Here is an 11,531-nt window from a genome sequence, read left to right as displayed (position 1 = left end):
AGTGGGGTGAAGTGACTGCAAAGAGGGCAAGTGCTGAGCAAACCTCCAGAAGCCAGGCAGCAGCACTGTTCCCTCTCTGAGCCCTCCCCACACATACAGCCACGAAGTGGTGAAGTGGGTTGCTGTGCCCTGGCAACAATCTAAGGCTTCACTCCAAAAAATTTACAGTTGCCTTTTTACAACAGGCCACGCTACTAGGAGAGTCAAAGCAGTTCTACCTAATACACAGAAACAAATACAGGGAGGCCACCAAATTGAGGAGACAAAGAAATATGGCCCAAATGAAAGAGCAGAACAAAACCCCAGAAAAAGAACTAAAGAAAATAGAGATAACCAACCTATCAGATGCAGAGTTCAAAACACTGGTTATCAGGATGCTCACAGAACTCACTGAGTACAGCAACAACATAAAAGAAGAAATGAAGGTTACGCTAAGTGAAATAAAGAAAAATGTACACGGAACCAACAGTGGAGGGGAGGAAGCCAGGATTCAAATCAATGATTTGGAACATAAGGAAGAAATAAGCATTCAACCAGAAGAGCGAGAAGAAAAAAGAATTTTTTAAAAATGTGGATAGTATAAGGACACTCTGGGACATCTCCAAACGTACCAACATCCACATCATAGGGGTGTCAGAATGAGAAGAGGAAGAGCAAGAAATTGAAAACTTCTCTGAAAAATAAAACTCCCCTAATTTGGAGAAGGAAATAGACATACAAGATCAAGAAGCACAGAGTCCCAAAGAAGTTGGATCCAAAGAGGGCAACATCAAGACACATCAGAGTTAAAATGCCAAAGGTTAAAGATAAAAGAGAGAATCTTAAAAGCAGCAAGAGAAAAGCAGAGAGTTACCTACAAAGGAGTTCCCATAAGACTATCAGCTGATTTCTCAAAAGAGACCTTACAGGCGAGAAGGGCTGGAAGTATTCAAAGTCATAAAAGGCAAGGACCTACAACCCAGATTACTTTATCCAGAAAAGCTATCACTTAGAATGGAAAGGCAGACTTCCAGTCAAGATGGAGGAGGCACAGACAGACACATTGTGCCTCCTCACACAACCAAAAGATGGAGAACAAATTTAAAAACAAAAAACAACCAGAACTGACAGGAAATCAAACTGTATGGAAGTCTGAAATCAAGGAATTAAAGAAGAAACATTCATCCAGACTGGTAGGAGGGGCGGAGATGGGCAGCCAGGTGGAGGGAACTCAAGGCAAAGCAGAAGCTGGAGGCCCAGGGTGGACGAGGCGGCAGCTGGTGGAGCAGGTCACCCCATATTTGCATGTGGATAAACTGGGAGGAACTGGGGAGTGAGACAGACCACACAACCCAGGGTTCCAGTGCGGGGAAATAAAGCCTCAAAACCTCTGACTCAAAAAATCTGTGGGTGTTGGGGCGGCAGGAGAAACTCCCAGCCTCACAGGAGATTTCGTTGGAGAGACCCACAAGGTTTCTAGAAGGTACACAAACCCACCCACTCGGGAATCAGCACCAGAAAGGCCCAATTTGCTTGTGGGTAGTGGCGGAAGGGACTAAAAGCCAACAGAGAGCTGAGCAAGCAGCACTGTTCCCTCTCGGACCCCTCCCTCACACACAGTGCCACAAGGCAGTGACATGGGTTGCCCCACCCTGGTGAACACCTAAGGCACCATCCCTCACTATGTGACAGGCGCTCAAAGACAAAAATATGGCGCAAATGAAAGAACAGATCAAAGCTCCAGAAAAAATACACCTAAGCAACGAACCTATCTGACAGATAGCCAACCCATCAGATGCAGAGTTCAAAACACTAGTAATCAGGATACTCACAGAATTGGTTGAGTGTGGTCACAAAATGGCAGAAAAAGTGAAGGCTATGAAAAGTGAAATAAAGGAAATGTACAGGGAACCAACAGTGATGGGAAGGAAACCAGGACTCAAATCAACAGTTTGGACCAGGAGGAAGAAATAAACAGTCAACCAGAACAGAAGGAAGATACAAAAATTCAAAAAAATGAGGAGAGGCTTAGGAACCCCCAAGACAACTTTAAACATTCCAACATCTGAATTATAGGGGTACCAGAAGCAGAAGAGGAAGAGAAAAAGGTTGAAAACTGATTTGAACAAATAATGAAGGAGAACTTCCCCAGTCTGGCAAAGGAAATAGACTTCCAGAAAGTCCAGGAAGCTCAGAGTCGCAAAGAAGGTGGACCCCAGGAGGAACACACCAAGGCACATCAGAATTACATTAGCCAAGATTAAAGAGGAGGAGGGAATCTTAAAAGCAGTATTAAAGTCTAAATTGAACCTTAAAATCATTGCATAGGCCTACACAAATCTTTTAATCATCAAAACACATCACCCATGAGAGAGCTTAGACCCTTTTACAGCCACTGAGACCGAAAGAACACTTGCAGAAGACAGAGAACCAGAATTTCCTAATATCAAAACTAAAACTTTTCAGCTTCCTCTTATCCAAAGGAAAACTGAAAGTAAAATCTGCATCCCAAACACATCCCAAGTTAAAATGAATGGATTACAACTTGGCAGTATGTCAAACCTTTGAACACATACAGCCTGTGACCAACCAATGTCACCTCCAGGATCTCTGTTACTTCTCCTAGTAAGGAAACTAAGATGCCTGTGCAAGGATTTTCACCAAAGCAGTGTTTGTAAGAGCAAAAATTAAAACCAAGTGAATATCCATCCGCTCAGGTACATTATGGCACAAACCCATGATGGAAAACCATGTCATCAGTTAAAAAAATGAGGTAGCTCCAAATATGCAGGCAGGTAAGGAAGTCTTGGACACACTGGCAAGCAAAATGTGACAGTGTGTGTACAGTATGTTCTTACTTTAATTGAAAAAAACTGTTGTTTTTTTTCAATAAAAAAAATGTGCATGTGTGTGTGGTATGTGCTGTGGAGCAGTGACAGACCTGGGGGGGTGCATAAACGTCCTTGGGAAGAAGGAACAGGGCTGAGGGCGGGGCTGGGGAGTGGGAGGAGGGAGGAGGGGGCAGGCATCCTCTCTCATGTTTTACCTTTGTTTGAAGTGTATATTGTTTGACATCAACAATTACTTTTGAAATAAAAAGGATTCTGCAGACTAATTTTCTAAAGAATAAAGAACAGCTTATAAAAGCCCTTAAAACAAAACATAAACTTCTCTGTCCCACTCTCAAGGCAGCGGGGGCCCAGGCAGGGCAGCACTGCCCCACGCCCTCCCTCAGAAACCCGCTCAGGATGCTGTAAACGACGTCACTGATTCAGACTTTTAAAGCTGGCAACGCTTCATCTTTCAGACGTCATACATGTCAAAATAAAGGCTTTTATAAAGTATACTTCTTAAAATGTGTAAAATACTTAAACAAATGACTAAAGCTGCATAATTTTGCTACAAGTTTTTCAAAATCAGCCCTACCTCCTAATTACTGGGTTGGCCAAAAAGTCCGTTTAGTTTTTTCTGTAAAATGAAAGACACACTTCATTTTCATCAATAACTTTATTGATTTGGATATTCTGAGTATATGGGCTGTCTCCCATGTGGTGTAACACTCATTGTTCTCAATCCATGTCTCGATTTGATCACTGTCAACTTCACCTGGTCCACCTGACCGTGGACCATCATCCAGCAAGAAATCTCCAGCATGAAACTTTGCAAACCACTTTTGACACGTTCAGTCAGTCACAGCACCTTCACACACTGCACGAATTGTTTGTGTTTCAGTTGCATTTTTACCTTTCTCAAAATAATGAAGCATAATATGCTGAAAATGTTGCATATTTTCTTCCATCTTCAATATTAAAATGGCTGCACAAAAATTCACCAATTTTGACAAGTTTTTTTAAATGCATGCTGATATGACAGCTGTCACAATGCAATCTAATAAAGGTGTTTCGAATGAGGTCAAAGACAGCTAAGCGCCACTACAGCCATGTTGCAGAAGAAAAACAAACGAACTTTGTGGCCAACACTATACTAGAGAACTATGAGTCTAGAGTCCAAATGGAAATACCCATCATGCGTGGAAAAATAATCTTCAAATTTGTGCTCTGATCAAAATTTGACACATTTAAATCATAACACAAGTCAGACACCTCGTATAACAAAACACTAAAAGTGGCATAGCAGGTTAACTATGATACCACTCGTTAAACTCTCAAACTGAATTGTAATCTTCTGAAGTTACACACACCACAATACACCTTTGCACAGGTAATTTTATTCTCTCCTGTGGGTGTCAACAAAGCTCATCGATTATAATTTAAAACATTCAGAAAGCACATATCTGAATATTGTCACATTTCTTTACATCATGATCAAGTAACTATTCAACAGTTATGTCTACTAAATACAGTGAACAAAATGGTATAAATGTTTACACCATTCCCTTGTAAACAAGGCTTTTGTGCACAATAGTAACAAATGGAATTATGCCTATCACAACATAGATGAGGAAAGACCTCTTTAAATAACCTATTCTGTTTTATAAATAGACTCTGATTTGTTTCAATACACATTTACAGACCTGATCAATAAAAAGAAACAAGACATACATTTCCCTTTAAAAAGAAACTGTTCAGAAATGGACTACGATGGGAGAATTCACCTAGGAAAAAGGGTCATAAGCAAGCAAAGGATAATAGAGTTAAAAGTACTGTCGCAGTTCAGCCTACTTCTGTGCGCTATTACACCAACACAAAGACAGGGTTGTCTGGGAGGAGCTCGATTTTACTTGAATTCCAGCAAGTTGCAGTCAATCTTGTAGGACACATAGGGATAGTATTCCTGTTGACTCAGGTTTAAGCCTGGAATATCCATAGGTGCCTATGAAAAATGAGACAAATTATTCGATTATGTACTCACAGAAAGTAAACAAAAAATAAAGTATTACCATTTACCTTCCATTAATACCTACTCTGGACCAAGTTTATGATTTATGCTAATTTAATCTCAGGTATACAGTATCTGGATTTGCAAATGAGGAAACAAGCCCAGAAAGGGTGACGTGCCCAAGGAGACACAGACAGTAAGTGGTAAGGCCAACTTCAAAGCCCGTGTGTTCACCATGATCCCGCTCCTTTTTGTGTACACTGCAAAAAAATTATTTTTCTCAAGCCTGGGATATTCAGCCTGGGACATGTGAGGCCTATAAAATATTGGATAACAATAAAACAAGTATGGTTTTAAAGATATCATATGTATCTCTGTTATAAGAATTTACTGGTAGGTCAAATATTTATTTGACCTCATTATTTTATTGACAATTCCATGAAAATGCAGAAGGTCATTTCTTGCATTTTCTTCTATCAACATGTTTGAAATTAACAAATATAAAAGCCCACTACAATCTTAAACAACAGCAATGACAAAAAACACATATATTTTGTTTATATTTTCTGTATAAAAGATATAAACACATACCATTTTAAAAAAACAATTTGCTTTACAGTGCTCATCTGTTTAATTCATTTCTTCTACCAAGTGAAAATAACTACTAATTTTCTTCTTTGCAATTTATAATTTTTGTAAACAATATCACTGATTGGTTCTATATTTCTGCAACTATAAACATCTGATTTATAGCAAAATAGTAATTGGCTTTTAGGAATCCCAGGTCTAACTACCATAAAACAGAGTAAACAAGGTAAATTACTTGCTGTGTTTATCTAACAAACTAATTGAGAATCTCAATAATAAAAACAGAATGAGTTATCACAATGTTCACTGTCCCTTTGTCTTTTCCAATATTTTTTTCTGAAACTCATTCCAGTTCTGATTTTATGAGGCTAACAAGTACTTACATCAATAATAGCTGCCGCACTACTATCTAGATGTTTATACAATTCATATAATACTTCTCTTAGTTTCTTCATTGTTTTCTTATTGGGCTGAAGTAGCATTGCTTGAAAGTTCACTGGCAGGCCATACCTTATAAGGAAGCAAAAACTGTGTGTAACACAAGCAAACACAGACTTTACTTTTAAAGCAAATACTCTCATACTCTCCTTGAAGCACAGCTAACAGGGAGATGGTACCTCACTTTAATGACCACCTTTACAAGCTCAACTAACATACGCAGAAACTCAAATCTTCTCTGGTCCTCATTGTCCACTAGGTATTTTCCTTTCAAATTAGAGCCAACTGTCTACTAGGAATTACTTTAACTACTCTTCAATATTTAAGGGAATCTATAAATAAAATAATAATAATATGTAAACTTAGTAAATACTTTCATGATAAATGACATGAAATTAACCACATCTACTTTAAAAATTCAAAGTAATTTAAAAATAGTGAGCATAGCTGAAGATAAATATTTCACAGGTTCTAATATGAGTAATAGGTACAGAAAATAGTAAGATATTTAGATTTTACATATATCAAATATGAACTATTTTTGGTTAAATAAAACAATGATTTCAAATAAGTCATTACTATACTGTACCAAACTACACATAAATATCTGAAAGATCTTTCTTTTAAACAAACATTGGCTAATACTTTGTGATCTACTTTTAACCTAAATAAATGGTAAGAAAAGAATCAGCGTATGGCAGCACGGATCTCTTTTTCTGAGCCCATTGTTAAGGGACATGACAAACGTGCACATAATAAGCTGTGTGACACTGACAATCTCCCCTCGTGACTGGCCCTTTGGTTTCTACAAATGATTTCCCATTGCTGGACTGCGTGTTACAATAAAGAGATCCAATGTAAGGGCACCTACGAACTCTTCAAATCCAAGGTTCTCAATGAACTTTCTTTACCTTAAAACAGATTCAACAAAAACCCTCAATGCTTTCACATGAATCCATGCAATAAATGCTTCACTGAAATTCACTTTCAGCCACCGAACAAGTGGACCCTATAAAGAGAGGGGAAAAAATCACCACAAACTTGGTCTTGAAAAATGGCAAGTAGGTATTAGATGATCCAGTTGGCTTTATTAGTCATTTACTTGGTTAGGATTAGATTTCTCCCAACTGAGACAATATGGTTTATAAAGTACTTAAACACAATTTAAAATGAAACGGCCTTTATTTTCTTTTTCATTACAAGAGAAACACCTTCGCACTAATCACGTCTCCCCTCCCATACACTCTTTTGGTCTTCACGATTATCCTACATTTTAAGATGGCAAGAAAGTGGACACCAAATCCATTCCTGCTCCCCGTTTTGCCTAGACTATCGTAACTCTCCAATGGTTTAAATACAAATTTAAAACCCTGTGGCATTTTTAACAACTTCAGTAAAACCCTGTGGCATTTAAAAAAACTGCTTTAAGAAAATGAAAATTGTTGCTGGAAAGAGAAAACTACACTACTGAAATCGCCCATTCTACTGCAGGGGCTCTAACGAACACCCTGCATTTAAAATGAATTTCTCACATGGATTTAGACGGAGTAATGAATCTTAGGTATGTATTTTAAGATAACCATTCACAAATCCAAGCCTGTTTAGAGAAAATTTCTTCTGATTATTTAATAGAAAAAGTAATTAAAATCAAATGTCTTAAATGCCAAATCAGAGTATTTGCTTTCTTTTAAATCAAATAAAAGCAACACCAATTTTTCTTCTGCTTAACACTGATAACACTAAATATTAAGAATACATACAAATTGCTTTTTCTTGTCAGTAGAAAGCCTGTTCATTTCTTCTTTGTCTGCTTTCATTTCTTCTTCATTATACTGGAAGTCACGAACAATGAACCTAATTTTAGAGGAAAAAACAAAATTGTTCACACTTTGTACAGGTGATTTAACAAGTTTAAAAAATAACAAAAAATAGTAATCTTACTTGTTTTCCCTGGCTTTGTGTCTGAAGTCATCAACCGCCTTCCTGAACAATGTGACGTTACAAAGGTAACTATCTTGGTCCTCCGAGAGAACACTACGGAAAAAAGACAAAGCCCGCTGAAAACTTGGCGTTTATCCACTCTCTGTTCATATGGAAGACAGAAGGCAGAAACAGTGGAGGGGGGATGACGAGCAGGCCACTGCAGCCCTTCCCAAACCTGCCTGGAACACCGAAGACACAGTGTTGCCGATGCTTTTGTTTCCATAATAGCCCTACATGACATCTGCCGCCTCCTAGCCAGTCACATTAAACAGGAACTCAAGGAAGGCACCCGCACCCTAAGAAGCACCTTCTCAGTCCACATCAGTGCAGGGCTGGCTGAGGCAACACCGCCGGGGCTGGGTTGACTCCAGGGCCTCCTCGCTTCCTTGCTAAGCATCCGCTTCTCCTCTGGACACCTAACCTTCTCTGCCCCTCCCGGCCCACCCTCTCTGCACTGCCAGAACCTCCTTCCTCAGATCCTTCCCTTTCTCTCACCACAGCCTAGATCAAAACTCACACGACTCTCTAAACCACCTCTGAGAAAACACCCCTGCACATTCATCTCAGGGCTCCGCCTTAGGCTTTAGAAGATCCCAGTGAGGTCGGCACCTCCACCCGGTCACAGCTCTCGGGGACACAATTAAAAAGACCTGCCACCTCCTCAGCTCCCTGGGCAACCTGCCTGCCTCGTTGTCAAGACACCTTCCCCGCTTTTCTTCATAAAAGTGATCTTTGCGATCTCTGCTGCGAGACAAAAGAACGTTTTCTCGGCACTACAGCTAGTGTGGCTAGTTCCAGGCCTTCCTAGTTCGGCTCCTGCACTAACACGTCCATGCAGCCCCGCTGAGTCCGCAGCACTGCTTCTAACAATTGAGAAAGACAGACGTGAACAGTGGTCGGACCTAATCAAACCATCTGAACAAGCCAAAGTACACGGAGGAAAAGGAAAGTGGGGATCCCGAAAGCACAAATGAGAAGCACCTGGCTCTGAACTGTTTTTCAACCAAACAGCAGCTGAACAGCAGCCCGTCCTTGGCTTCTCCGACCGCTCCACCGACCGCTTCTCTGACCACTCCACCGACCACTCCACGACCGCTCCACCAACTGCTCCACCGACCACTCCACTGACTGCTTCTCCGACTGCTACACTGACCACTCCACCGACTGCTTCTCTGACCGCTACACTGACCACTCCACCAACCTCTACACCGACCACTCCACCGACTTCTTCACTGACACCCATCACACACATCCCTGTGCGTAACTGCAAAGTGGGGCAGTGCTGCAAACTGTCCAACAGCTTAGGACTTTAGGCAGAACATTTTGCAGATAATCAGATTCTATACATTTTAAAATAAAACTCTTCCTTCTGGGTTTGAGATGGTATTTTTTAACCTATTCTTGTACCTCAGAATTCCACTTTCACCTCATTCTCCCCAAGACAATCACTCCAGTATTGCACCAAAAAGCAAAAAGTCAAAGTATTACTACTTATAAATGAGTTTTTATAAAGTCACCTAGAACAATGACCATCACACAGTAATTAGTCAAAAACGTTAAGTACTATGATAGCCAGAAAAAATCTAGCCTCAAGGATCTCTGTGCCTCGGACAGAGATCGGACACATTCCAGACGAGCCCACTGGGCCCGGCTGCCCCCTCCCTGTGAACCAGCCGTCCCCCTCACGGTGCAGGCCGCACCACCGCTCTGCTCTGGATGGCTGGCCGCACACGGCAAGTCAGTGCGTGCGCAAGTCAGCGATTCCAAATGACTTCCGAACGGAGACAGAGCAGAACAGACGTTCTCACTGGGTGAGGAAGGGCTGGGTCGTTCGGAAGACAGGTCCTGCCCGCACTGAACGGTGGCTGCCTCCCACTTTTCCCCTGAAACTACTCAAGTGATTTTCTGAAGATGTACATTTCTAAAGTAATATTTTAAAGTCCTTCTTTTAGAGTAAATCTGGGCCTACTTAACCAGCCTGCTCACCATTCCCCCTGGAACTCAAACTTAGCACATGAACAACTTGGGCAGACGTACTGTGTGCACGGGGTCATTACTCTCGTCTCTCCCCGGCCTCCCAGACAAAGTCAGCCTCTATGGCTCTAATGTGCTACAGGGCACCGAGGTGGAAGACAGGTTACCTGCCAGAGTAAGGGCTTCAGAAGAAAACCAGCATCAAGACCCTAAATGTTTACCATGTGAAGGGCTGGTGTGAGTGAAAGGCACAGCACCCCTCCCAGTCCCCACTCTAAAATTCATCATGGGCACAGGTTTGTGGTTTAGGTTTCCAAAAAAAATCACCATTTGTGAAACTACAATACTAATCATATTACATTGTATTTTGTAAATCTTACCAAAACCTTAAAATAACCTTACGACTTGTACAAGGTAGGTACTATACTCACTTTACAAAGAAAATGAGGCCCAGAGAAGTTAAAAGACTTACCCCGGGTCACACAGCAAGCTGGTAGCACACCGCGCAATAGAACTCAGACCCCTGGGTCCAGGACTCTTCCCATTATTCTACTAAGCTACCTCCCATGTGACACAATGAAACTGGAAAAGGAAACAGTTTGTGGGCCTGGCCTTACCACTTGCACTTCCTACTATGGCCTATGCTTTCTTTCACCATGCTGCCACCTTCGGGGTGCACTGCCACTTAATACTGTCTCTGAGAAGGCCTGGGGTGGAGGAGCCACGCACAGAAACAGGGACACGGTGTGGTGTCAGAGAGCACACGACCGGGATCGCTGGTCCAGCTCTGCCACTGGGCACGGACAGCCACGTGCCTCAAGCAGCTATTTAAGTCTCCGCATTCTGACTTCCTCGTCTGTGAGAATAACCCCCCAGACCACCTCTCAGAATTGTTACAACCAGACAATGTACGTTAACCTATAAAGTATAAAGTGCTTAGTAAAAGGGTTTGTTTACTGTAAAGTACAAAGTAGGTAGACTCTATGCCACTGGACTCTGGCAGCGACAATTCAGAGAGCAACGCAGAACTCCAACAGCCACTTAGGGGCACTTCCCTCACAAGGTCAATGAGGACCCGTCACAGGTACACAGGAACAAAGAATTTCCAGAAGGGAGCACTGTGAGGCAGAAAACGTGTCACACCAGAGACCTGGGTTCTAGTTCCAGCCCTGCATTCACAGGCTGTGTGACTCTGGGTAGACCACTTCACCTCTGGGGCCTCAACCTTCTACATTCATACCGTGAGCGGGTGAATCAGACTGTGTATGTCCCTTCCAGGTCTAAAATTATGACAGCTAGAATTCATATAACTTGTTTGTAAGGTGAAATAAAACTATACACTTCCCACAAGGATTATTTCCCAACCCATCATCCAAACTATAAAAGAAATTTTCTAGGAAAAAATGGATTTTACAAAGACTACTACTTACTTGCTAGACCTTGGAACTACCATTTCAGCTAGTGTTTCATACTGTTTCATCCAGTCATTGTGGTTTAACCTGCAGAAAAAACACAACAAGCGTTGGAAAAGGAAGCCCTGCCTCCGGCCACATCCAGAAAGAAAAGAAATGAGGGGACAGATAGGAAACCTGGCTACAGTAAACATATGTCAAATCTATCTAATAAAAATGTTTACATTTCCTACTGAGAATGAATTTCAAACACACTGAGTGAAGAGGTACCTATGGTTCACCACCCTTATATCCACTACCTATTGCAAAGCAGACACA

General features: G+C 41.4%; 1 protein-coding gene across 4 annotated transcripts in view; it reads right to left on the bottom strand.

Moving 5' to 3' along the window:
* Positions 1-4,187: 4,187 nt before the first annotated feature.
* Positions 4,188-11,531, bottom strand: part of ATP6V1C1 (ATPase H+ transporting V1 subunit C1) — a 40,084-nt gene continuing 32,740 nt past the window's right edge. For all 4 annotated transcript variants that reach the window (XM_037048324.1, XM_037048323.1, XM_037048325.1 and 1 more), the window contains exons 8-13: positions 11,232-11,300; positions 7,786-7,878; positions 7,605-7,698; positions 6,756-6,853; positions 5,790-5,916; positions 4,188-4,812 (exon numbers count right to left, since the gene is read on the bottom strand). In XM_037048324.1, coding sequence (XP_036904219.1) covers positions 4,717-4,812; positions 5,790-5,916; positions 6,756-6,853; positions 7,605-7,698; positions 7,786-7,878; positions 11,232-11,300 — 577 coding nt within the window. In that variant the 3' untranslated portion in view covers positions 4,188-4,716. The remainder of the gene's footprint in view (positions 4,813-5,789; positions 5,917-6,755; positions 6,854-7,604; positions 7,699-7,785; positions 7,879-11,231; positions 11,301-11,531) is intronic.

Source organism: Sturnira hondurensis, unplaced genomic scaffold (assembly GCF_014824575.4).
Source record: "Sturnira hondurensis isolate 20B ecotype Veracruz unplaced genomic scaffold, ASM1482457v3 Scaffold0006413, whole genome shotgun sequence".
Taxonomy (NCBI): domain Eukaryota; kingdom Metazoa; phylum Chordata; class Mammalia; order Chiroptera; family Phyllostomidae; genus Sturnira; species Sturnira hondurensis.
The sequence above is the reverse complement of the archived record's forward strand: the minus strand, read 5'-3'. Positions and strand labels throughout refer to the sequence as shown.